This window comes from Octodon degus, unplaced genomic scaffold (genome assembly GCF_000260255.1).
Source record: "Octodon degus isolate 3935 unplaced genomic scaffold, OctDeg1.0 scaffold00147, whole genome shotgun sequence".
In the NCBI taxonomy this organism is placed as follows: Eukaryota; Metazoa; Chordata; class Mammalia; order Rodentia; family Octodontidae; genus Octodon; species Octodon degus.
In genome coordinates, this window is record NW_004524723.1 from 3,468,406 (window position 1) to 3,495,520 (window position 27,115).

At 37.9% G+C, this 27,115-nt stretch overlaps 1 protein-coding gene across 11 annotated transcripts in view; it reads right to left on the reverse strand.

Moving 5' to 3' along the window:
* The window catches only part of Kalrn (kalirin RhoGEF kinase), a 733,834-nt gene that overhangs the window by 272,386 nt on the left and 434,333 nt on the right, over positions 1–27,115 (reverse strand). For all 11 annotated transcript variants that reach the window (XM_023702250.1, XM_023702249.1, XM_023702247.1 and 8 more), the window contains exons 13-14: positions 25,474–25,648; positions 10,867–11,062 (exon numbers count right to left, since the gene is read on the reverse strand). In XM_023702250.1, the coding sequence (XP_023558018.1) occupies positions 10,867–11,062; positions 25,474–25,648 (371 nt within the window). The remainder of the gene's footprint in view (positions 1–10,866; positions 11,063–25,473; positions 25,649–27,115) is intronic.

Consider the following 27,115-nt stretch of genomic DNA (forward strand, 5'->3'; position numbering starts at 1 on the left):
CCCCAATAAAAACTCTGTCTCAGGAACTTCTGCCTATGGCACATTCTATTTTAACTAATCATATGTAACCTATCATTAGATGGAAAGCTCACTATGATTGAGTAGTTGGGAAGTGATGATTTCATTAGTCAATTAACAAGTTAGTTTTCAAACATCCAATAAACACACTCCAGCAGGACAACAGGGATGTTGAATACTTGCTTATTTAAAATAATTACATTTAAGTTTTCTCCACATAAAGAATTTGCCTGTCATTCTACTGGTTTAAAGCACTCAGTAAGTTAAACCAGCCACTGACAAGTGCTCTGATTGTTTATGGATATACCATACAAAATTAATAAAAACACCAGTTTCTAAGGGGAGACTTGAGCCACTATCTGCCAGCCAAAAGTTATTTCCATCCCCTGTCTACTTTCCTGTTTTATTTAATTATTTAAAAATTTTTGTTAGTTCATGTTTACAGTAAAGTTTACATTTTTATGTGGAGCTGGTACATATACATAACACATCTTAATTCCCTTTTTCATTTTCTTTCCCTCTCCTGCCTCCTTTCCATATTTTGATCACCTTCCCATTGGAGAAAGATTTATCTGCCCACTTCTTATTATCTTTTAGTTTGCTCTTTATTTATAGTTTGAGATTTTCATATAAGAGAAGCCCAATATCTTAAGCCTGTGTGTCTCATTTATTGCACTTAACATTATGGTGTCAAGGTACATTCATTTTCCTACTAATGACTCATGTTTATCTTTCATTATGGCAGAATAGTACTCTGTTGTGTATAAGTGCAACATTATCTTTATCCACTCATCTTTTGATGAACATGGAGGCCACTCTCCAGATTTATCTATTAGAAATTATGGTACTATAAACATAGGAATGTATGTATTGCTGTAATATGGTGTCTTTAACTCTTTTGGGAACATACCAGAAAGGGAATAGCTGGGTCAAATGGAATTTCTACTTCTATTTTTTGAGGAAATCTCCATATTGATTTCCATTGCGGCTGTACTAGTTTACATTCCCCCCAACAGTGTAGAAGGTTCCTTGAAACCTCGCAAGCACTTATTTGATTTCTAGATGATGGTCATTCTTTCTGTATGATAAAATGGAATATCAATGTTATTTCATTGTGGTTTTTTTTTCTCCTTTTGGAGACAGGATTTCACTATGTAAATTTAATCTGACCTTGAATTTCCTATGTAGCCCATGCTGGCCTCAAATTTAAACTCATAGTACTCTCTTGCCTCTATCTTCCCCGTGCTGAGAATACAACTAGTCAATTATGACCAGCCTCAGTTTTGTTTTAATTTATGTTTCTCTAATGGTCAGCAATATTAAGCATTTCTTCATGTATTTATTAAAAATTTGGGCTTCTATGGAGTGTCTGTTTATTTCACGTGCCCAGTTTTTTTGATGGATCTTTTAGTTGAGGGGTCTAATTCTTTTGAGTTCTTTACATATTCTAGTTACCAGTCTTGTCTGAAAATAGTTGGTAAAATGGTTTTGCCATCCTATAGGTTGTCTTTTCACTTTGATTTCTTTTTCTATATAAAGGCTTTTTAATTTAATGTGATCCCAATCTGTTGACTCTTGGTACTATTTCCTGCGCAACTGGGATTCTGTTCACAAAGTCTTTGCCTACACCTATCTATGACTTCAAGAGTTACTTCAAGAGTTTATTTTGCCTGCCAGAAGTTTAAGTGTTTCTTCTTTAACAGTTAGTTATTTGACCCATTTTGATTTTAGTTTAGCACATGGTGAGATATATGGGTGTAGATCCAGTCTTCTGCATGTAGACAGCCAGTTTTTCGAGCTATTTGGCTGGCCCTGTATAATCTTTTTGATGATTCATTGCATTCTATTTGCCAGTATGCTGTAGAGGTGTGTCTATATTCATTAAAGAGACTGGTTTATAGTTTCTCTTATTGGTTGCATTCTTGTCTAGTTTTGGAATTAAGGTAATGGTAGTTTTCAGATATGACTTTGGAAATATCTCCCTTTCAGTAAAATGTTTGAGAAGTATGGGTGTTAGATCTTCCTTGAAGTTTTTGTAAAACTTAGCAGTGAATCCATTTGGACCTAGGCTTTTCTTAGTTGATAGGCTTTTATTACTTCTTGAATTTAATTGCTTATTATTTAATAATTCAGAGTTTTAAATCTTGATTTGGTTGATAATTCATATATATATAATATATTATATAATATATTATATATAAAAATTCTAGGAATCTATCCATATATTTTGAATCATCCAATTTATTGGCATACAGGTTTTCAAAGTAGTTATTAATAGTTTTTATTTTGGCAGTATCTGTTGTGCTTTAATCCTTTTCATTTCTAATTGCAGTGACTTACATCCATTACTTTCTAAGCTACGGGCTTAAAAAGTGTTTATTTATTGTATTTGTTCTTTTGAAGAACTATTTGTTCATTGATTTTTTTCATATTTTTTGGTCTCAATTTCATTGGTTTCTACTCTAATCTTAATAATTCCATTCTTTGCACTAGCTTTGGATTTGAACTGTTCCTGTCTTTTAGGATCTTGAGATACATTAGGCTACTTGGGCTGGCTCTGTTTTTGTGACATGTGCATTCACAGCTATAAACTTCCCCTTTAGGACTGTTTTCATTGTGTTCTATATGTCTTATGTTGTACTGGGATTATTGCTTAGTTCTAGAAACTGTCCTCTTCTTGTTCTATTCAGTAACTCATTTATTTAAGAGCAATACCTATTGTTTAGTTTCCATGCATTTGCATAACCTCTCCATTTTCTTTTGTTCTTAATTTCTAGTATCATTGTGTTATGATCTGGTAATATGTATGGTATGACTTCAGTTCTTTTACATATACTTAAGCTTGCTTTATTGGCTAGTGTGTAGTCTATTTTGGAGAAAGTGCCATGTGCCACTGAGAAGAATGTGTATTCCGTTATTGTATGGAACACTGTAGATATTAAGTGCATTTACTTGGAGGTTTTGTTCAACTTGGTTATTGATTTTTGTTTTGTTCAGTTAATACAACTGCTTGTGACAGGTAGGGTATTGAGATCCCTCAATATAACTGTGTTTATATTTATCTTGTCTTTTATGTCCAGTAGTACTTGCTTTATGATTTTTGGTGCATATATATTTTAATAATTGTTACCTCTCTCTGTTGGATTGTTCCCTGAACCAATATGTAGTGACTGTCTTTTCCTTTTTTTTTTTTATAGTTTGACTTTAAGTTCACTTTGTTTAAATACAGGATAACGATACCTGCTTTTTATCAGGTTACTGTAGCATGGAATATTATTTTCCATCCTTTTATTTTTAGTATATGAATTTCTTTTGGGGTTAATTGTGTTTTTTGTGTAGTATAGTATATCATTATATTTTGTTTCTTGATCTGTTCTGGCCATCTGTGCCTGTTGATTGGGGAATTAAGACCATTCACATTGAGAGTTATTACTGATAGGTATTGACTTATTTCTTTGTTATATTTTTCTATTGCTAATTCCCTTTACTTAAATACTCAACATACCTGATGTTATTTCTTAGATTAGACCTTTTGTCACTGCTAACTAACTTCCTTATTTTTCTCTAGGATAGCCTTGAGATTTTTTTCAGTGCTGGTTTGGTAGCCATGAACTTGTTAGGTGGCTCTATCACGAAATTATCTTATTTTTGCATCAGTTTTAGAGAACAGTTTTGGACAACAGTTTTGTAGGATATATCAGTGGGTGGGGGGCTGCTGCATGAACCAGGGTGGGCCTGCTTATTTGCAAAGGCAGGGAGTGCTTCATGGTCTGGCAGAGTTCTCTCCTCATCACACCAAGGATCCTACTTAGACATTACTAGCAGATCCAAAGTAGCCTTACTTCAGTGGATTTCTGCATGGAAGGATCATTTACAAACTGTGAGACTGAGTAGTGAGTTGCTTTAGTTACCTTCAGTTACCTGCTTTTTGTCTGCAGGTAATGTGACTCCGAGTACTTACTATTTAACTCTCTAGGACAATATGAAAATGTACTAGGTTTAGAACTACTCCTTACTTAAAATCCTAGTACTGGAGATGCTACCTAAGCTCCAGAAGCTTTATTTTCTTCATATGCAAACTAGGCTTTTACATACCTATCTTATAAGCGATCTACTTATTAAACTTATTGGGAGTATTACATGAGATAATGCATTTGAATCATATATTGTATACACGTATATTTATTGTGTACATTTCTGTCATATACAGACAATCAGCATATATCAATAAACATGTAATAAGTATAGGTCACTGCTTCTAGTTCTACTTTTTTGTTGTTTTATTTGCTTTTTTTCTTCAGTTCTTGACTCTCATTTTAAACTTTCAACTTTCTGCCTTCTTACATTCATGACTTCCTGGTTCCCAAGTGTCACTGACTTAATGGAAGTTGCAATTTATAAAACTTTCTTTTTTGATAATTTCTATTTAATCTTTTTTTTTTTTTTTCCAGAACTGGGGATTGAACTCAGACCCTTGTGCTTGCCAGGGAAGCGCTTATTCTATTGAGCCATCTCCCCAGCCTCTATTTAATATTTAAAAAAATTTTATTTTAAAGATAATATAAAAATAGTAAGAATGATACAGAATTTCATTCCTTTATTCTGACTGTCTTTCTATTTCTGATTCAGCTTTGGTCACAGCCTTAGCTTTGGGAAAATTCTAACTCTAAATTGCTTACTCTGATGTCTAACTCTGCTTGGCACTACAATCTCTTAGTTCTGTACAAGTTTTTCTTTAGTTCTTTCAACCTATGACCCAAGACACAAAGCAGGTATGGTCCTCGTGCTAATACCTTGTCAAAGACATAGCAAATAGGAACCCAACTAACAATAGGAATCAAACTCTAACTAAATTCCTAAAGGGTAGGACACTTTTGGTGGGATCAAATCCAAAGGAGCCCACCAATCTCCACACATGGTGAGCTAAAAATAAATTCCATTTTGGGAGACATCCCATCACTCTGACTCATAGCATCAAAAATGCACCTCACCACCACCACCACACCTGCAGCGTGCAGTCGGGGGAGTAACAGGGAAGTCTGTACCTTCAGAGGGAAATTTATTTCTGGAGGTAAAAATAGTGTTTTATATAAGGACAATATGGGAGAGTGGGAAAATATTTTTTTGGTGTTACATGATAATAATTTCAGTATCCTTGCATGTTGTTTTCTTTCAGTTTCATAATTTCAAGTCCTAGCTCCTGAAATATCTGTGGAAGACAGAAAAGAACGGCTTGTTCTCTTGGCAGCCAACATCCTCTGGTTACTATTTTCAATTACCAGCAGGATGAGGTAGAACATCTCCTTGACTAAAATGAAAAATAAGAATAGAGAAATTTCCAGAGCAGGGCATAGGAAATGCCTGCAACCCCTGTGTCTATTTTCTAGAATTGCAATTTAAGATCCATCTCCTCTTCACACTCAGGCACAGTGCTGACTTATTCCAGCTCATCTTCATTCTGCATAGGTCTCTAGTGTTTAATATGTTGGACTTGGTTCAAGTGTCTTTCTGTGTAAGGCTTACAGTTCATCCCTGTCACACTGAAAGACACTGTATGCTCTGTGCCTAGTAGCCCACCAGAGACCAGCACATGCTCAGGACATCATTTATAACAGCCTCGCCACCTGCTTGGTGACTCAGATCCTGTGATTTCACCTGTCTCATTGATACTGTTTATGTGAGATGGACCCAGGAAATCCAAAAGATGAATGTGAGGCCTGTCACATCTAGGTACTCAACAACACAGCATGCTGGGAATGGAGCACATGGGAATAAAACAGGAGGATTACTCAAGCCACACCCAGAGAAACAGAAACTAACCTTTCTCCTTCCCTGCTCCCAAGCACAATGATGTGAGCTTTAGCTAAAACTAAATTCAGTACACACCAATCAACAGTGAGTAGTTTGCTTAGGCTGACACTGTTGCTCTCAACCTCTTCATAGGCCTATGTATAGCCCTATTTTTGGGGCAGGGGGTTCCTATAAATGCAGAATAACATATATGTCTTTCCATCAAGTAGTGGATATATTTAGAATGAGTGAGTTTATTAGTCTCTAAAAGACAAGGGGTTTCTTTCACACATGCCCCCAGCATCCTGTGCTCATCCAACAGCATAGCTGTTGTTTTTGTATTACCCTGTCCTGCTATCACAGGACCACTGGATCCCTGGTGCAAGGGACACATCTTATTCTCATGTTGCCTCCTCTGGCCCCAGTTCTATACTTGACTCTTATCATCCAATCAATAGATGGTTGATAAATGGCCTCTTTAGTGAAGAGTTGGGGTCATATTCTGTGATGGAGAATACCTGAGAGCTTTGGTAAGGAAAGGGCTTGGTTTGAATATGTAGTCTGAAACCTATGAACAGCAGAGCTTGGCTTCTTACCCTTGTAGAGCTCCAGTTTTCTCATCTGTAAAATGGAATCACAACAATGATATGGATGAGATATAACATATATGGTGCCTGGTATCTAGGTAGTTCTAAATATCATTTTCCCTTCTCCTTGGGGAGATTATGGCATGTAATTTGCAAATTACTCATGGGACTATTGAATGGGTCAAATAAAATGTAATTATACAATCTACCAGCAGGTGTTTAGATATTTGGTTAATGTATATCATTATAAACTACAGTGGCTTGAATGACAGTGTATTAGTTCTCTCAATTCTGGCTCAAATGAGATTCATTTGGAGAACTTTAAAAAACCACCATGCCCTGGCCACATCCTGGTCATAGCAGTATAGTCTCTGTGGCTGAGACCAACCATCAGCAATTCTTAAAGTTTCTGGGGTGGTTCCAACAGGCAACCAAAATTGTGAACTACTGGTTAAGATGTCACAGGGGCCATATCCCAAGGAAACAGTGATACTATTATGCTTCACTCAGCTAAAGAACACTCTGCTCTCATATTTATTTAGGGCTCAAGGTCACACCTAAAGCGCTACTCTGCTTTCCTTGGTTGCAATGTTGGAGATACCACTTTATTTAAAAATAACTTTTTTGAGGTACAGGAGATTGAGCCCAAGGCCTCATACATGCTAAGCAAATGCTCTCCTAATGATCTATATTGGCACCACTCTAATTTTCTCAAGGAGAGAGGCTGCTATGAACCAGGGTCAGATCTGGTTCTTCCTGGACATACTGTCTACACCTATAATGGGTTTTCCAATGATATGTGTTTTTAAATAACCATATGTGCCTCACATGGAGAACAAATTTTTTCTTCCCTGTACCCTATCTTCTTTCGATGTTGATATCACTCTATAGCATCCAGGTCAGAAATGACAAAATCCTTTAATCAGGTTTTTAGATCAAATACCGAGTTTTCAACTTGGTACATTAGAATCGCTTTGGGAGCTTAAAAAAAAAAACTGGGCCCACTGCAGACCAATTAAGTAAGATTCCTTGAGGGGCATGAGCCAGACACTGGTATTTTTAAGAACCACATCAGGTGATTTTAAATGTGCAGCCAGGCTCGGAAGCAAGGCTCTATTTTTCTTTTCTTGGTTCTACCAGGTCTACATTCCTGTTATCCTGATGCAACTTTCATTTTGAAAAAACAAAAATCTTTCTTTTTATGAAATAAAGTTATTTGTGGTCTATTATTTTTACCTACATTTGTTCCACCCACAGTGATGTTCATTCTTAATTAATTCCACAAACATTATTATTGAGAATTTGCAGGGTGTAAGACATAATCTCTCTGCTAGAGGAGTGTAAATAAACTCCCTCATGCTTCTGGAGAGGATAACATGACACAAATCACCCCCACAGAATGCAGAGTGTGCTAGAGTACAAAGTATTACACAGGATACCTGTGCAGCTTGACTGAACCCTTTCCCTGACTCATGTCTAATCCAACTGCACCCTCTCCATGACCCATGTGGCAGGTATACTATGATAACCATTCCTTAGACAAAGGGGAAGCTTCAAAGACACTGGGTGATATGTTCAAGTATGCCCAGGTAGTTAAGATGGGTGGCTGGGAACTCAACCAAGAATTTCTTCTCTTTTCTGTTCTCTTAGTCTTCATGCTCAAAGAGAATGTTCCCTGAAAGATGTAATTTATATTTTTTAAAAATTTGTTTGGTACAGGGTCTTACTACACAGCTCAGACTCGTAATGATCCTCCTGTTTTCAGCCTCCTCAGTGCTGGGATTACAGGTGTGTGCCACCACGCCCAGTCTCTGTGGCCAGTTCAGCGTGTGTGGTGCTGGGGATTGAACACCAGTCCCTGTGGTTGCCTAAGTAGGTGCTTTGTCCACTGAGTTATCTCACTGGCCCAGATGTAATTTATCTTAAGAATGTATTTACAATATTTTCAATTTCTGGGACATTTCTCAGGCATGGTAAATTCTAAACTTTACTACCATAGACTCCCAACATCTTCCCTTGAAAATTTGCATAAAGAGAGAACTTCATGCCTTGAATAAACATTTGTGCTATTCCTAAGGACAACAACAATCAGACTTGGCCAGAATTCATTGGTGACAAGATCTCTAAGGGTTTTTAGCCTGAATGGTGTAATGTGAAAATTGAAAGGGACTTTACGAGTCAAAGCAGCAGAATAAACTAAGAGCTACAGAGAAATAAAAAGGGACTTCCAAAGTCAAACTGTTTATTGGTAGTGGAAATAGACCTTAAATTCAGGCAACATGCTTTCCCCCCCATAAAACTCCACCACCTTCCAATTTGAGGCTCTGCTAGATAACAATATAGTGAGGAAGGACAGATCAAGAATTGTTTCTGTTTGTCCCTGTTCCTATGGCTGATGTTGACTTATGCAAAGCCTTTTGCTGTGATTACAATTATTGGCTTTCCAGAAGGATTGCAGAGAATGTGGCTCCATAGTATATACTTCACATTTGAAAATAAACAATTAGAAATTCCCTAGTTCCATTTACTACTAAAAATCATCAGAATATAAGCACTTAATTCAGTAGAAAGGGCTAAAAACCAACTAACTTTGCTGTCTTTTATTTTAACTTTAATCCAAATATAGTTCATTAGACAAACACTACAAATACCCAAACCATTTACTTGTCTTTGGGAGGAGGTTTCCCTAGGCCTACCCTTCACCCTACTCCAACCCTTAGTTATGGCAGGACTTTGCTCTCCCCTTGCTGCAAGTCCAGAGATCAGGCTGATGCCGTCTCTACAGGACCAGGCCATGGGCAGAGCGCCTGCTCCCCTGGAACCTTTGGATTCATTCCCGTTGAAGCCCCATGGGTGCTGCCAGACTGAACAGCTTGCTGCAGCATGAATGGGGAAACGGCCAGTTGAGACCTGGAGAGGCCAACCAAACTTCTCTTAACAAAGCTCATTTCTAGAATAGGATACTGTGGGGGTGGGCAGCCCATCTGCCTGAGAGTATTTTCATGGTTAAGGCAGATACCAAGCACACTCAGCCTCCAGTCACAAGTAGTTCTCAGAAACTGGCAACTCCCAGAAGTCTTTTTGATACTGTGGATGCACTGGTGATGCTGAAAATGCTGATTTGGGGACCATACTTTGAGGGCCACTGCCCTAGGCCATTTCATAGATGGTAGCTCTATGACTTAAGTACTATAATAAAAAGTAGTTCTCAGCCCTTGTTGCACAGTTCAAAGTCTCAAAGGCAAGGTAGTTAAATTAGAATATCTGGGCTTGGACCTTGGGCATTGTCATTTTGAAAAAATGTTCTTAAATAGACTGAAGGTGAGTAAATCTTCCAGGGCTGAGTTGAATACAGCCTTCACTTCTGTAAATCACCCTTGTCTTTACAGACAGCGGCACTCTGATCACATCACAGATGACCATTCAATGAAATATGCTGACAAAAGTGAACAGAGGTTACTAAATTCTCTCCCCTTTGATTAAAATTGGAATTCCTTAGAAAGCTTGTATAGCTGTAACTCTTTCAGGTCACCAAAAGAAACATAGAGCCTTAAAGTTCAGTAGGATTTCTAAGATCTCCCTGAAACTCTCACAATTTTAATTACCTTAACAGTCAGCATGGACTTGACCCCACTGTGTTAAGGAGTTGATGGGTCTGCCCTTGTCTGCCTTATTCCAAGAGCAAGGAACCTCAGTCTTCAAGAACTTAGATAGGCATGCAATGGGGTAAGCTGGTTGGGAGGAGACCTGGTTTCCAACTCCATTGCACGTGTCCAGACAAGTGGTTCTTAACTTCTGAACCACCTGTTGTTGGGGATCACTACGGCTTTCTCCATTTCTAATGCTGAAAGCTGTCCTGGAGAGTGGCAGACATATAGTAAGATCACTGTATGTGATCAAAATGAATTTTGAAAAAATCTTAGGCAGGAAAAGAGGCTAAACTGGGGAAACAGCCATATTTTTCTCAGAACTTATAAAATTATATGATTTTTGTCATAACTTTTTAGCAACACTGCTCAAATTCACCCACAGACAAGTGCTAAAAAATTGAGGACTCTGGGAATCATGAACTGGACAGCAGGAGACTGCCTGGGAATAGAGGGCAGGTAAGGAAATATTGTTAGGGGCAGGGGTAGGGGTAGAATAGGAGTCAGCTGCCTATATGAGTACCATTCCATGGATTTTTGGCTGCTTTTAACTTGTTTCTCCAGGCTACCATTTAAAAACCAAAAAAAAAAAAAAAAATCTACACTGATTTACATCACTGTTTTTCCCATTCTATTTGCAATAGCAGGAGATCTTGGTTCTATTTCCATTTTTATCACTGCATGGCTTTAGTGTCTTTTTCCTTATAATGAGTGTAAATTTTTCTATTCTGGAGGAATAAAAATAATGACTAGTATAAAAGTGCTCCTGAGAGCTAAATGATCTCCTTGTTTTCGCCATCTCTCCTGCCAGAACAGGTCCCTACCTGAGGCTTGGACCTCCATGATGTACTGGTGCAGATCCTGGCCCTGCTGGATGACCTCAAAGGTCATATTGTTCATGGCTAGTTTCCGCTCTGTGTGGCGCTGCAGCCTCTGTTCTGCCAGGGTCAGATCTTCTGTGTTGAAGTCATTCATTTGCCTGAGCAAGTCTTCATTCCAGGCATCCAGCTCTGCTGTCACCTGTAGGGAACCATAACCATCATCAAAACAGGCTTGCGGGACCCACAAAAGACTGATATGTTGAAGCTTGCTACTTCCAAGCCTTATCAACTAACCCACCCTGAACATAGTCTTTGTTCCACATCTCGACCATTAGACTATAGCTGAGCAACACTGCCATGTACCCATGTATATGTGGCCTTAAAAGTATTCTGTGTGTTTTAATGACTTAAGCACCAGCAAAGAGCAGCAAATATGCTCTAAGTTCTGGTTTATTAAGTTTCTGTGCACTCATCCCATTGATCCCCACAATGACCCACTGAATCAGGCAGCATGGGGATTTCTGGGTCTGTATTATAGAAGATGAAGCTACTCTTCACTCAAACAGATATATGACTTGTCCAAAATTTGCTGTGCTAAGAAGGGGCATAGCTTGAAATATAGCTCAGTTCACCTAACTGCAGACTATCTACCACCCTACAACTGATGCTCTAAAAATAGCTCATCATTGGAGAGGTTCTCAGAAACTAAGTGGTGAGGCTATTTCAGAGACAGAAATTGAGGGCTGGAAAAGTTTAGAGAATGCATATTTAGTTCAAAGGCTGGTGTACAGCAACCCAGTGGCACCCATTCTGGTTTCTGTATTCCACTGTACAGCATTCTCCCTCCATTATAAAGTCTGATACCTGGAAATAGGGACCAAAACTACATATAAATGTATTGTAAGGTAATTCTAAAACTTCAAGCAGTTTATAATCAATTGAAAAGCATTAATGATTCTAATGAAGACTGAAGTATTCATGAATGGGAACACAGTTCTAACATGAATTAGCTACTGGATCACTATTCTGTACCTTAACTCAGATGGCTTAACCTAGTCTATTCTTAGTCCTCTGCAAACAGACTAAATCCTATACTTCCTTTACATTTTCTGCAGTTATCCACAGGGTAGGTATTCAGAAGTGCTGAATTAGATAATCATTCCACCTGATATGTGAATCATTTGCAAATCTGCTATTTCATGTCACCTCCACAACAGCCCTGTGAAGGCAATAACATGTGTACTGTCACCTTTGCTGAAGAGTGAAAATTAAAGTCGCACCTGAGTCACATATTTGCAGTTTGGCCCAGAAGTCTAAGCATATATCCAAATCCCTAGTTTAGTAGTTTTCTTTTTGCCAGGTCACATCTCAGCTGACAAGTAATATTCCCTTACCAAACACTGCTGCTTTAGGGGAAGCAGTGAACACTGGGCATAGAGGAGCAGCTCAAGGCAAGTGAGAGAAGTACTCTTGTACTCCATGCTGGGGCCAGGCACAGTGGGCTGGGAAAGCCAAGCAGTCCGCCACAAGCGGCTGATGTCTGGGTCATAGGATTCCATTTGTTGTCTAACAGTAAGGCCTTTCTTCAGTCAAAATACAAACTGATGAAAGCATAGTAGTTTCTTTTAAGCTCAGATGGAGAACTGTATAAATACCATGCTCACTGCCCTGGGTTTCCACTTCATGCCCCCTATCTTTTCAGATCAACTCAGGGATCTGTGGAACTCAGCAGGGAAACTCAATATCTGTTTATTGTGGGGAGACTTCAGGGGACCTGGGAACCAGCAGGGAGACAGGCAAAACAGGTTTCTGTTGTAACTCCATCTTTGAGTAGTACTTCATTCTCTAATTAGAAAAAGGGGTTAAACAGAAGATAAGACAGAGATTTCATTTCCAACTTATAAAGGATAATTTCCCTGCTTGTAGTTTAAAAAATAAAATATAATTTATATATATATATATATATATATATATATATATTTTTTTTTTTTTTTTTTTTTTTTTTTTTTTGCGGAACCGGGGATTGAACTCAGGGCCTTGCACTTGCCAGGGAAGTGCTTATTCCACTGAGCCATCTCTCCAGTCCCTTGATATACATATATTTTAAGTGTTCACATAGATGAGTTTTGACAATTTTATACACTCATGTAGTCATCATCAAAAATAAATATAGGCCTTTCCACTGTTCCCCTTAAGTCACTCCCTGCCCTGCCAATACCAGGTACCACATCCTGACTTCTATCACCACAGGTATACTTTTGCCCACTCTTAAACTTCCTATGACTGAGGCCGTACAGTGTGTAGTTCTGTGCATCACTCTTCATCCCTTGCTACAGCTGGGTGCTCTCCAGTCCTGATGCACCACAGTCTATTCATCTGCTCTCCTGCCGATAAGTTTCTGGTTACTTCTGGTGTGTGGGTGGCCATTATGAGTAAGGTTGATGTGACGGTTCTAATGCAAACAAGTCTTTGTGTGGGCTTCGGATTTCCTTGGGACTAGAACTGGAAGGTCCTGGAGGAGGTGTGTAGGTAATTATCAGAGAATTCATCAAAGTGATTGTAACTCTGTATATCCTGTTTTATGTTTACAGGAGGATTGTATGAAGGTTCCAGTTGCTGTACATCCTGTCATCTGCATTATCATCTATGTAATTTTAGACATGTTATGAGTGTGAAGGGATATCTGATTATAGCTTTAAGTCGTGTTTCCCTGCTAATTAGTGATGCTTATGACAGTGAGCACATTATTGGACATTTTATACCAGCTTTTGTAAAGTAGTTCAAGTCTTCTGTCCACTGTTAGAAAACTGGGTTATTATTTTAATTGTAGAGTTGTAACAGTCCTTAATATTTCTGGGTATAAATCTTTTATCAGATAAATATATTAATAATAGCCCAGATCCCTGAGCCTGCCGTGCTGGTCCTGTCCCAGGGGCGTGCTGAGACTGCAGTTGAGACTGGGTGTGTGGTGCGCACCTGTAATCCCAGCTCTTCAAAGGCTATAAACAGGTGGCTCACTACGAGTCTGATCTAGCAGTGAGACCCTAAACACCCTCTAGACCCTTCCCTAAAATACAAAAACAAACAAAAAACCCCAAAAACCAAAAAAACAAAAAAGCCCAAATCACAATTTGTTGCCCATTCCTCATCTATCAATTATGTGAAATTCAAATAAAATTACTAAGACAACAAACATGAAAGAAAGAACCTGCTTCTTCTCAATTTTTTTTTTTTCTGTATTTCAGGGAAGGGTCTACAGGGTGTTCAGGGTTTCACAACTAGATCGGATTCGTAGTGATCGCCTGTTTACAGCCTCCCAAGAGCTGGGATTACAGGCATGTGCCACCACCCAAGCCCAGTCTCAATCGCTGTGTCAGCGTGCCCTGGGGGCGAGGTCTTCACGGGAGGCCTGGGGATCGAACCCCCAGCCCCTGCACCTCCTTACAGGCACTTTAATTCACTGAGCCCTTCCTTTGTAATTTGTTGTTGTTGTTTTTTTTTGTTTCTATGAAACTGACTCTACGAAGGGTTATTTTTTAAAGGAAGATCCCAGAAAGTCTGAAGGCCAGGATCCATGATGCAGCATGTGCTAAGAATCCCAGTGAGAGGAAGCAGAGAAAAGTGTTCTCTAAAGTGTTTCAGTTGGGAGAGCGAACCCCAGAAGTCTGGTATCACGGTTATAACACAAACAGAATGTGAAATCTGTTCAGTAGTCTGTATCTAGTGTTTTTTTATTCTTTCCTTTCTTTCCTTATCCCTACCACCCTCATCAAGTCTGTTACCCAGCCTGGGAATGAGAATTTCAAGGAGCTACTCAACACATGACACACAACAAGGCTCTTTTTTGCACATATATATGATTTGTTTTTAAAAGAAAATCCTTTTTTTTCAAACCTGCAGCTAACCTTACTGCTCATGTGTAAATCTAGCTTTCCAACCACAACTTAGGGTTTATATTGCCAGAAGAACTAGTCAACTTTTCTAAGTTTTATATCCTATAAAGGCCTACAAAATAATGTATAAAATGAAATATAGCCAAACCATGCAAAATTCCTTTTTACTTTTATTACATAAAAGTAGCTGGAATGTTTACCTAATAATATTGAGTGGTTATTTAATAAATCAGTAGGTGGTATGTTGCAACAAAAACTATACATGTAAATTTTTTGTGGGTTTTTTTTGGTATATTTTAGATACATTAATGAACTTGTACCTGTACGTGATGTATCTTGCTTTATTCCCCATTCCCCTCCCTCCCTCCTTCAGTCCTCTTCCCCTTCTGAGTCATAAGAGCTAACAAATATTCTGTCTGAAGAAATAAAGATTTGCAGTCATTAAAACCAAAAAAAAAAAAAAAAAAAAAGAACTAGTCAACTGACTTAAGTCCCAGCCCCATCTGCCTCTTCTGTGGCGCAATAGCTCTGAAATCTCTTCAAACTCTCTGAGCCAGGTATGATGGTGTAAGCCTATAATCTCAGTAGTTAGAAGGCTGAGGCAGGATGTTCACACTAAGTTTAAGACTAGCTTAATGCTACATAGTGAATTCAAGGTCAGACTGGGCTATCTGATGGGTTCAAGGTTAGTCCAGAATATAGTGAGACCCTTATCTCAAAAACAACAACCACAAAAAACCCAAAATTAAACAAACTGAAAATGTCTAAACAAACCCTCTGGCATGATGAACTTCATCACATCCCCAGACTGAGAGGCTTTTTTCTGTTTTCTCTCGTGCTATGGGAACTTGTTCAATCAGAGATGAGACCCTGAAAAGCAAAACCTTTATTGGGGAATGAATCTGGTGATTTAACTCCATTTGGGGAGAATCTGAACTAGGAATGAATGAAAGATGGAATCCCAGGGGTGCTCAGATTTTAGTCTACATGTTTTGCTTTCTCCTTCAACTTAGCCTATCTTGTTCCTGGCCTGCTCTGTTCTCCTCTTGGCTATGTGGGGGGGGGGGTGGAGGTGGGGAGGCAGTGGCACACGCTCAGTCTTGCTTACTATCCTGAATTTACTGGAGTGTTAGAATATGGTGGCCTCCTGAGAGATAATTGACAGTATTTTGATTCTAACAATGGTTTACTCTAGAGGCAAAGAAATCAGACAAAGAGCTAAAAAATGTAGAGAGGAAGCAGCAGTAGGAAATAGGAAGGCTTACTTCAAAAAGAAGTTCAAGGCTTTCCTACCACATGAGAGCACCAAATCTGTTTTCTGCTGCCCAAAACTGGTCCACAGTTGGTTTAGCAGCTGCCTGGAGCTTCAATGGCTCCTCCTATTTTCTGAGTTTTCCCTGTTTTTTTTTTTTTTTTTTTGGTAGAGAAAACATTGGTGTTTCTTCCTCAAATATTTTATTTCATACCTGCCTAAGTCAAAACTCACCTTCCCCCCTCTCCTACTTCAACTGTCTTTTCTCATCTACTTAGTCACCTACTTAGTTCTTTACTGTCATCAGCACAGTGGGAAATCTCACTGTGCAGTTATTTTTTAAGATTGTTTTTAAATGCTGATAATGATGCTGCTGCTGCTGATGATGGAGGTGAGAGAGATATTTTACTTTGAACTGTGCATTTGTTATAGAATAAATAGTGGCGTAAGACATTATCTAACTTTCCTTTGTTTAACTCTCAGAGGAACTGAAGTTACAGAGAAGTCAGTTCTCCCATGGGATCAGAGCTGGTGGTGGCAGAGCTGAGCATTCAACTGCAAAGTCCAATGCTCTTAATCATGGTGTGGTATCATTTTTTGCTCCAAAAATTGATTTCTGGAAATACCCTTTTGTATTCTGACATCACAAAAGTGCCAATTTTACTCTTCCTCTGTTCTTTTCTTTGAAAAGAAGCTCACAATAATTCAGTTTTCTTTACATCACATGGATCTTTTCAATTAATCATGTGTTCTTTGAACAGATCAATAAATTGTGCGATTGTGATCTTATTTAAATACCAGGCATAATTTATCCTTACAAGAAAGCACACTGCCTTTCACAATAGGTTATTTTTTGTTTTAGAGTTTGATAATTACTTTTTTCATTGATTCTACCTAATTGCTTAGTATAAAAGTAATGTTATCCTGTCTAGTTCTCTGGATTCCTAAGGTGCCTTGACACATCTGCAATCAGGAGTGGGATGTCAACAAAAGGACTAAAGCAGCAGCAGGGAAGTATGTGGCACACCCTGCATAACAGGTTCTTTGCAGAGAAAAACCAAACACCTTTGGTTCTCACACCTGGAATGACTCAGAAAGGAATTTGGGAAGCCACAGTAAGAATAATGGAGTGTGTAACCACTTAAGATTTAGAAGAAGAAAAATATATAGAATGAATATATATATACACACATATATTCAATATATACATGCTATAATATATTGTGAATAACAGCAACAATGCTGACTGCAATGTATTAAGTGACTTTTGTTTGTTTGTTTTTCAAACAAACAGGGTCTTGCTATGCAGTTCAGGCTGGCCTTGAACTCATTTTGTAACCCAGGCCAGTCTTGAACTCACAAAGGTCTTCATGCCTCAGCCTCCCAAGTGCTGGGATTACAGGTGTGTGCCATCACACCCCATTATATAAGTGATTATTAAGTGCTGGGAGCTTTGCTAAAAATGTTGTATGTGTTAAGTCTGTAATTCTTCGCACAATCCTATGGTCTTGGAAATACTGTCTTTCTCATTTTTTGGACAAGGAAACTTTGAGACTTAGAAAGCATAGGCAACTTGCCTATGGAAAACTAGTAAAGTAATGAAATCTACACAGGCTTCAAACCCATGCAGTCTAGCTCAAGGTGTTCCATATGATGATGGCACTGTACTGCTTCTCAGCAAATGGTAATTAAGTATATCAGCTCTACATGTCAGATGTATTAAGGTTTGATCTCATTCCAACTAACAGTGGGGAGAAGAGATCACAATTCATTTGGAAAGGATGTTACTCAAATACAGGAAAATTTTCTCTTTTATGTCATTTTTATTAAGATGAGAAAATGAAAGCTAAATATTCTCCACTTGGCTACAAGTGCTGGCTGACAGAACAAGAAGTTCTGCAGCTGAAAAGATTGTCTCATTGCATGGAAAGAGCTATTTTATCTAAAATGGGTTCATGTGTCAACACAGGTTAGCACTATTAAACTAAAATGACTGTAACTGTTAATTCTTCTTCTCCACTATAGTGATTAACAAAAAATAATAGAAAAGCATTATTTTCTGTTAATTTATTAAATAACTAGATTAGTGAGTTTTAATACAGACTATTTTATTTATAGCATTTTCCTTGTTTCAAAAATGCAGTATGTCATATGTAGAGGTTTAAAACATTTATTTAAGGTTTTAATGCAGTACCTTTGGGGGTACTTAAAGAATTTTCTGCATCAACAGTAGATTTGACAGTTATTTTTAATTCTTGGCAAAATAATGTAAGAACGTATTGCAAAATGTTGTGATTGATGAATTCCAATGTTTAATTACTTTCTATTCCAATTGGATCACTTGGATAGCTGGATAATTTAGTGGCCAATTTCATTTCATTTTTTTGTTTTTTTGTTTACTACCAACATGATTAAACCTAGTCACTGATATAATCATGACTTTGTTACTAGGGTTGAAAGGGATACTGAGTAGGAATTTTGTCCATTCCATTACTTCATCACTTTAAGACTTGTGGAACTTCATTCTGTTTTCAAATAATCTCTGGTTTGTTGAATAGTTCCTCCAATACACAATGCTTACTTTTTCTAATACCTACTAGTTTTTCAGTGTTAACATGTACATTTTTTTCTCCCCTAAGTCAACATCTCCCCTACCTAACATTATAGCTTACATCTGCTCCCCTCCTTACCAGAGGGGAGGAGCACACAGCATTGACTTTTGATGAGATCACCTGAGTTCAGGTCTGCACCTCCAACCCTGCCCACTGTAGAGCAGACTGAAAGTTTCTATCAGGGATCTTTGATAATTTTCTGAAAACTCGTGTCCTACAAAAATAAGGTTATATGGGGGCCAGGGAGATAGCTCAGTGGCATAAGCACCTGCCTGGCAAGCCTAAGATTCTGAGTTTGATCTCCGGTGCCAAAAACAAACAACAAAATAAGGTTATATGAATAATTCTTTTTTTTTTAAAGAAAAAAAAAGGAAGACAGTAGGAAAAACCTACCAATGATTCTGAAATCAATTTGACTAGAAAACAAACACTCTTAAAGGATACTACTGCATAAACATTTTCTAAGGAATTTGACTTATCTTCAATGAATTTATTGAGGGATCTAAGGTGGATTTAGAAAACACTACTGTGATCCCTATAAGAAGAACCCACAGGGATGATCTCAAATGAATATTTTCTTTCTTGATATAATTAATACTCATAGGTGGATGTTTGGGATATTACAAATATGGGGAACAGCAAGGCACTGGGAGTCTTCATGGCGTAACTGGAAAAAGAGGCGAATGAATGAGCCCTTATATGGCCCACAGTCAACAGTGTTTGTGCAGGTTAATGGCTGTGTCATGGAAGGATAAGATCCAGTCAAGCATCAAAGGGTCCTGCTGACCTGACCAGCATTTCAAACAGCTACAACCTTAGAAGTGATAATAAGTTTAATTTACATTTACTTGCAAAGACTGAAGAAATACGAAAACAATTTAAACATGTAAGGGGGAAAACATAAAAGCTGCCATTTGAGTTTTTAAAAAATCTGGGGTCTTGGAAGCATCTATCCTAGTGAAAAAAATTGGTACTCTTTAACCATCATCAAACTAACAAGACAGTGCATAAAGTCACTGAAGAGGACCTGTCTTGCAGGCTGCTCTGGAAGATGTCAGAGTCCTGAAAAAGATTTACCCAAGGTGTGTGCACAGGCATTGGGATGGCAAACTAGAGTCTTTTCAGCAGAGGGTGGTCAAGAGAATTAGTATCCAGAGGCCATACCTTACACAGACACAAGTGAATAAGCGGGGATATGTACCACAGAAAAGGGAAGTGAGAAGCTTTAGAGTTGGAAGACACTGCAGAAATACCTGATATAATTTCATGATTTTACAGATAAAGGAAAAGAGACTTATGGATATTTTCAAGGCTTATAAATAAAAAAGAGCAGATCTGTTTTGTGGTTGTTACTGTTGTTCGTCTTTTGTCAGAGATAGAACAAGAACAAAAGTATAAAATGGTAGAGATTTTTGTTCAACACTGTGATGAAATTATGTTTCTTCTCCTTCCTTGCCAGACCATGCTTCTGGAGTCTAGAGATACTTTGCTAGAGGCTGATGGCATCCTTTGGGAATACAATATCTCAGCCACCAACTTGTTCCCATCCCCAGGTATATCCCACCGAGAAACCTTCAAGGCATTCTGACAAGCCAACACTCAGTATTCCTATCTAATGGTGAGGCTCCCTGTCACAGAATTACTACAGTGCCTGACGCTGATGATTATGTTTCTGAGCTTTTCTCACTTAGCCTTCTAATGCCAGGGACTGTTACTGTTGTATTTTCAATGCCCAGCATAGTTTTTGGTACACAGGAAGTATCCACGCTAAATGTTTACTGAGTCTGTACAGGTGAAAGGCTGACCAAATAATCACTTTCTAATATAAAATGCTAAAGCCCTCTACATGCAATCAACTGGCAGACCACTAGTAAGTGGTCAGCTTTTCCTTTGTTAACAGAAGTTTGCCCCTTTGAATGAGGGCTGTCGGAGCCTTAACCTGGCCCCAACATATCCTAATGTAAACCCTGAAACTTAAAAGTTGCCTGTTCCATTCTTTACTCAGGTTAACTACTCAGATAAATCTGTTGCACTGAGAGAACTTTGTTTGCAATTATGATTTTTTAAAAAGAACATAAATATGACCTATATTTTTATAAAGCTCCTTGTTTAAAGTATTTTTCTTGCTATCAACACCAGTATACCTATCATAAGATATAGCCAAGATTAACCACTGATAATAGACAGAGAAATCTCCTCTATATGAATACACACATGTATGAGCATATGTACTATTTGTACACATTTAATAAAAAATACATGAAGTCTCCTTAGACTTAGTCTCACTCTGACCACATAGCAGATGGCTTTGTGCTATGTGTTGTAGGTCAGGGCTCCTCAGGGAAATCAGGAAAGCCAAAATTCAGAGTGGTATGCTGTGCCTCATTTGTTCATTGCTGCTAGCATAGTTCGAATTATCACTCTTTTCATGTTCCCTATTAAATGGATTTATCTATTATCTAGTTTAAGGTAAAATAACCTTTATAAAAAGATATGGCTTAACAAAGTTCCTGCAAAGAAACTGCAGTGATGATAACACTAATCCTGAAAGCAAAAGAAAATGTTGAACTCTCTGTCCGCTGCATTATGGGGTTAATGGAACAATGACAATCTAATCAGATTTGTCAAGAACACTAGAAAAAAAATAGTTGGAAATTATCAGGGGACATTTGAAACCTGAAATCACAGCTCCTAATGAAAAAGCTAAGCTTTTACCAAAAGGGCATATAGAATCCTGAGATCATCAGCCAGTGAAAGAACATCAAAAGTTTTTAATTGAGAAAGTATATAATCAAAAGATTTTGGATGCCCATGGCCTATTTTTTCTTCCAAACATACTTTTTATTTCTTTTTGATCGTGCTAATTGTAGAAAACTTAAAAATGCAAAAAAAAAATCATCAAGCATAAGGGAGAAAAAAAAATCACTATGTTCTTAACCACCACAAAATAAACATTAGCATTTAATGGAGATCCTCTTCCACCACTACTAGTTCATATAAAATGTCCTTCATAGAAAGAGGATGAGCCTACAGGATTAACATTTAGAGGACATCATGTTCCACTCTGGGTCCCACTGTCCAGCACCCAAGAAGATATGTCAGGAATGCAGCCATAATCCTGGTTTTGAACACCTGCCTAACAAATTTGGGGTACATTTTGCTTTACATGAGAGTATCCTCTGATCTCACCCCAGGTTATAATGTAGAAGACAAATATATTGTTGTTGTTGTTGAGTAAAAGGAGATGGGTACAGCATCTCACTATTCTAATTTTTAAATTAATAGAGCCATCTCAGACATCAGTAGTAAGGTTGAGGAGTCATGCTTAGATTCCCCCAGACAGCAGAGTAGCTGCCCTGTTCTGGTTTGTAGTAATCCTTAGGAATTTGGCGTATGTGCAGGAAATGCCTTTCATTAGGTCCTGCAACACGGAAGCTACCCTGGCTTAGGTCAGTTCTGACATGGCTCGTATTTCAGAAACCACTCTCAATTTCACATTCTGAAGCTTCTCTAGGAGTCTGTTCTTCATCCTACAGTGAAATATAGCTAGTATTGGAAATAATCTCATCACTATCAAAAATAACTTCCAACAATCTGACTCGAGGCAGAGTCTTTCTATAGGTGTGGCGGAATTTCCATTTCTAGCTAAGATTAGTTATAGCATTCCCCAGCTTTCTATCTCCCCCAACACAGGGAACAAGATCCTTTCAAAACTTGGATGTCATAGCCTACATCAGAGGATTAAAAGTCAAATCACTATTTGTATTTTGGTCATTTTATCAGATCCTTAGACTTCTTTACATTTGCTCTAGTGTATTACAAAGTTGCCCAAGTTACTGCCTTATTTTTTGGGAGGGAGGAAGGGAAATCTTCATACACAAGCTGAAGAATGCAAATCTTACAACTTAGTATCAAGCTTCTCTACTGTAACATACATCTAACATATAATTTTAAGGTATTTGACTTATGCTCATGTTTTAAAAGGATAATTTTCTGCATATGCTTTGGATTGCATTTCAGAAATGAGCTGGATTTGCCCAGAATCACTGTGGTCAAATATATCCTAGAGATGCTCCAGCTGTCCATGTCAAAATGAAGCTAACTGACTCATTCTGAAATTAAACTTGCAACCCTGATCTCAGCCATCCAATCAAGTAAAACTTAAACACTTGATCTTCATATAGTTTCCTTCCTCTTAAACACTTTTTCATATTGGTCTTAAATGACAGAACAGCAAGTAAGAACACACCAATAAAAATAATTTCCCCCAGGCATACACTTTTTCTCAGAGGGAAGATGGGTTGAGGATTATGGGAGTTCCTGGAGTCTATACCAAGTTTATTAAAAGTAACTTCTCTCTTATGTCTTTCCCCTTGGAGTTACTAAGAAATAATGACTTGTACCCTTCTTTCCTTTGTTCTTTCACCCTATCTTTATGAGGTCCATATATACCCTTTAGTGAATGCCAATATATTTTTCATAATTTTATTGAGAACCAAATAGCAATGAGACAGTTTCAAATCAAACTGGTAGGACAGTTTCAATAATTAACACATTGCATACTGTATTCCTAGTGGTTATTTGTTATACAAGATACACACATGATATCCTATTTACAAACACTATTAGAACAAATCCCTCTATTCCTTGAATTAAGAGAATGTAGCTATATATCTATCCTAACCATTTTGAATACACAGATAGAAAATGGTCATTCATCTGTGTCCCCCTTTTTTTGTATAGTACCATCATTTAAATATTATAGGTGTGTGAACTCAGCAAAATATTCCAAAATATTCCAGTAGTCCATAATAGTATTGGGTCTTCCGCTTCACTGGCAATGTCAGAAGTTGTTGACCTGAGTTCCCTACAGCTCAACATAACAACATGGCTTTACTTTTTATACTTTTCTTTTGGATGGTTAAGACCAAGATAAAGCAAGACCTATGTAACAAGAATTGTAGCTTTTGGATTTGATAAGGTCAGTCAAATCCCCTCAGGATTTATCCTGAGATCCTGTATCTCAGTTTATAGATCCTTTGTCAGTGTCAGCTATGTGGATGAGTCACGACCATTGCTTGGCCAATGTGCTCTCTGTGCAGCTGGAGAGAATGTTTTCTCTCCATGTTACTCTCCTTAGGCACACTGCACATCATCAATCACTTTCCTCTTTGGCCCCATAATCTCCTTGATTAGAAAATTTGGGACACAACTGAGTTACACAATGTTACAGTACAAGTTCTCATATGTCCTGAGTCTTAATTGACCTTGGAAGACTAGAATAATTAAAATGCCAATATAGTTTTCATTGGCACTTTAATTATTCTTCCAAAATATGTTTAACATTGCTTGAAATACTTTTGATTGTAGATTCAAAATAAATATGAATAACATCACATAATCATAAAATCAGCTAGAAAGATAAGATCTAGATTTATATTTATTTTTCCATAGTTCCAGAAACTATCCAGAAAGCACCTTCTAGAACATGAAATGTTTAAATGATAAATGTCTGAGGATTGGAGAGAAACATATATACAGATGTACTCATAAGAAAGTAAGGGATTGGAAGATGAACACCTTTAACATTGATTTTCTTTTAACATTTTATATTCTCAACAAAGATTTTTGGCCCTAGAATGAAAAAAAGGACAACTTTTGCTGTCATATTTCTCTGGTCCCAGAGTGGGTTAAGAGTAAGATATTGGAGTTTTTGACCTAAAAGAATTAATTTTTCCTTCCATCTAGTTCTACCAAAGTTTTCACAGATACAGTTGGAAAGATTGCATCCCAGAAATCCAAAAACTTCAATACCAAGGAGATAGTTAGACTGTAAAATTTTTAAAAAGAAAAGAAAAAGAAATGATAAGTAAAAGAATTGGTTTTCTATCCTACCATGCCAGTCAGGACCAAAGAAAAGACAGCATTTTTAGTGTAATAATTCAGTATCCCTGACTAGGAGAAAGTGCCACGTTTGTTGATATTCTTCATATTCCAGAAACTCTATTGGTCTGGATTTAGTTACTGTTTCACAGCAACAATAAAAGGAAGATATTATGTGAGGGAGATATTATTAACTACTGTCAAAAAGGCAACATAAATATACAAGAACATATGGTTCTGACCTTCAAAAACTGAACTGAAGAATCTGTGAGATAAACAAGCAAATGGCCTCAGAAAACTTACTTTCCTAACAAGTAGAGTTTGGTCTGAAATACAAGTCTTCTTCCTGCAACGCCTGACTTCTTGGCTATTGTGTGACTTCATCTCATGCCTGACTATGTGTATGAGCTCATGAGGCCACCTAATTTGAAGACTTTTCCATTCAATAAGCTATGAAATTCAATGATGCTGGTTCAGTCAGTTGCTAACTTTAATGGTCTTCTAGTAGCCAAAGAATCAAGTTAAGAGTCTATGAACAGTATCAAATAATTTTCAGTGAAGTAAACCACTGACGGAGAGTAAAATAAAGGGGCCCTACTTGGCAATGGGGGGGGAAAGGAAAAAAAAATCATGACCAGGACTAGATTCCTGGTACCATCATGTTGTGCTGTCCCCATCCCTGGGTGTGCTGAGCCCACAACTGAGTCCAGTGTAGTAGTGCACGCCTATAATCCCTGAGCTGGAGAGGCTGAAAACAGGAGGATCACTATGAGTCCAAGCTGCATGGTAAGACCCTGTACCAAATATATATAATATGAATTGTGTGAGTCCTAAAAATTCAAAGCATAATCCATTCTTGTTCCTTTAGGCTACTACCTGACAATGAAGTGTGGCAGTACTCTTGCTTGGGAGGTACTATCTCTGACAGTGCCCATCCCCACGTCTTCTGCTGCTTTTCCTTCCCTCATACCTCAATGGTGTATTGCTCAAAGATGCGCAACTGCAGGAAGATGTCCAGCTTGATCTTACGCTCATGGAACAGCTCCTCCATCTGCACCTGGGCATCATCCAGCTGTTGTAGGACTGATTCGATGTGGCTGATGGAGCTACTGTGTGGCGTTTTGTTGTTGGACACAGCTGAGTCCCTGTGGCAGAGTGGGTGGGGGGGAGAAGAAGAAAAGGAGAGGTCTTGCCATGTTGACAGTGACAGAGGAGAAGAGGGATCTTTCCTCATCCAAGCAAGGTGGATGTGAATCAGGTGAGTCATTTATCCAACAGAAATTTATCAAACTCCTAATGTGAGTCTGTCACTATCTGTTTCGCAGGGGAACCAAAAACATATGCATTCTTTTTTGGGTTCACAATGATTATTTCCAAAACTAACTGGTTCACTGTTCCTAGAAAAAACTGCAAAAGGGATAAAATGAAATAAGTTATGGTAAACAGTTCTAGAAGAACAAAATAGGTGAATGGAATGGTTTCATACACATGCATAGTCTAAGATATATGGCTTTAATGTACATGCATACATACATCACAACACAAAAGGGACACAAATTAAAGGCATATGAAAAACAAAAACCTTCCTAGTTTTACCTCAAAGACTTAAAATAAGATGATATAATGTCTGCAGAAATTATTCATCTACTTTAAAATGTTATGCTAAAGTTGTGGGTTGGTATTCTTAAAAATCCTTTAAAATGTAGTTTTGAAAGCATGGGATCTGGAATCTGCAAAGCTGGATTATATCCTCACTCTTGACATGTATAGGCAGTGGCCCTAGGATTTCACTCCTGAACCCCAAATGCCTTATTTGCCATGTGACTTTAATAGCAAATACCCTGTTCACCTTATAGTGTGCTATTAAGACAGTGCATGTGAACTGTGACCAGGAGTGTAATGCTTCAGTATTTATTAATCACTTCACTTGACAGAAGTGAAGTCTCAAGTGCAGTTGGAGTACAGGCTCAAACTTGAAGAAGTTATAAGGGTCCATTACAGTCAACAAAGGTTTCATAGAAGATGATATTATTTAGATCTAAAATGTCCCCCCCTCCAAAAAAAATTTTCATGAGTTTTAGTGGTAGGCTTTCAGGAAGTGACTGGATTATGACAGCTCTAACTTCATCAGTGGATTAATCCATTGATGAGATCATAATTTGAAAGCATTATTAGGTGGTGATGGAATAGCAAGAAGAGTTTAGCAGGGTTTAGGTCATGGGGCATTACCTTAGGGACTATATCTAGTCCCTATTCCCTTCCTTTAGGTTCTTTCCCTGTCTCTCTGCTTCTTGGCTGCCATGAAGTAAGCAGGTTTCCCTACCACATCTGTCTTCCATAATGTTTCTGCCTTGGCACAGGGCTAAAAGCAATGGAAGTGGCCAACAATGCACTATAACCTCTGAAACCATAAGCCAAAATAAAGCTTTGCTTCATTAAGTTGTCTGCTCAGTTATTTGATCAGAGCTACAAAAAGCTAACATAGGTGTGTATTGATTTTGAAGTTTAAAGAAATGGATAAATACAGTGAGGTAGATGAGAAGGGGGAATATTCTCTTAGCAGAGTATATTCTCTTAGCAGAGTATATATAAAAATAGTAGGGAGAGGTAAT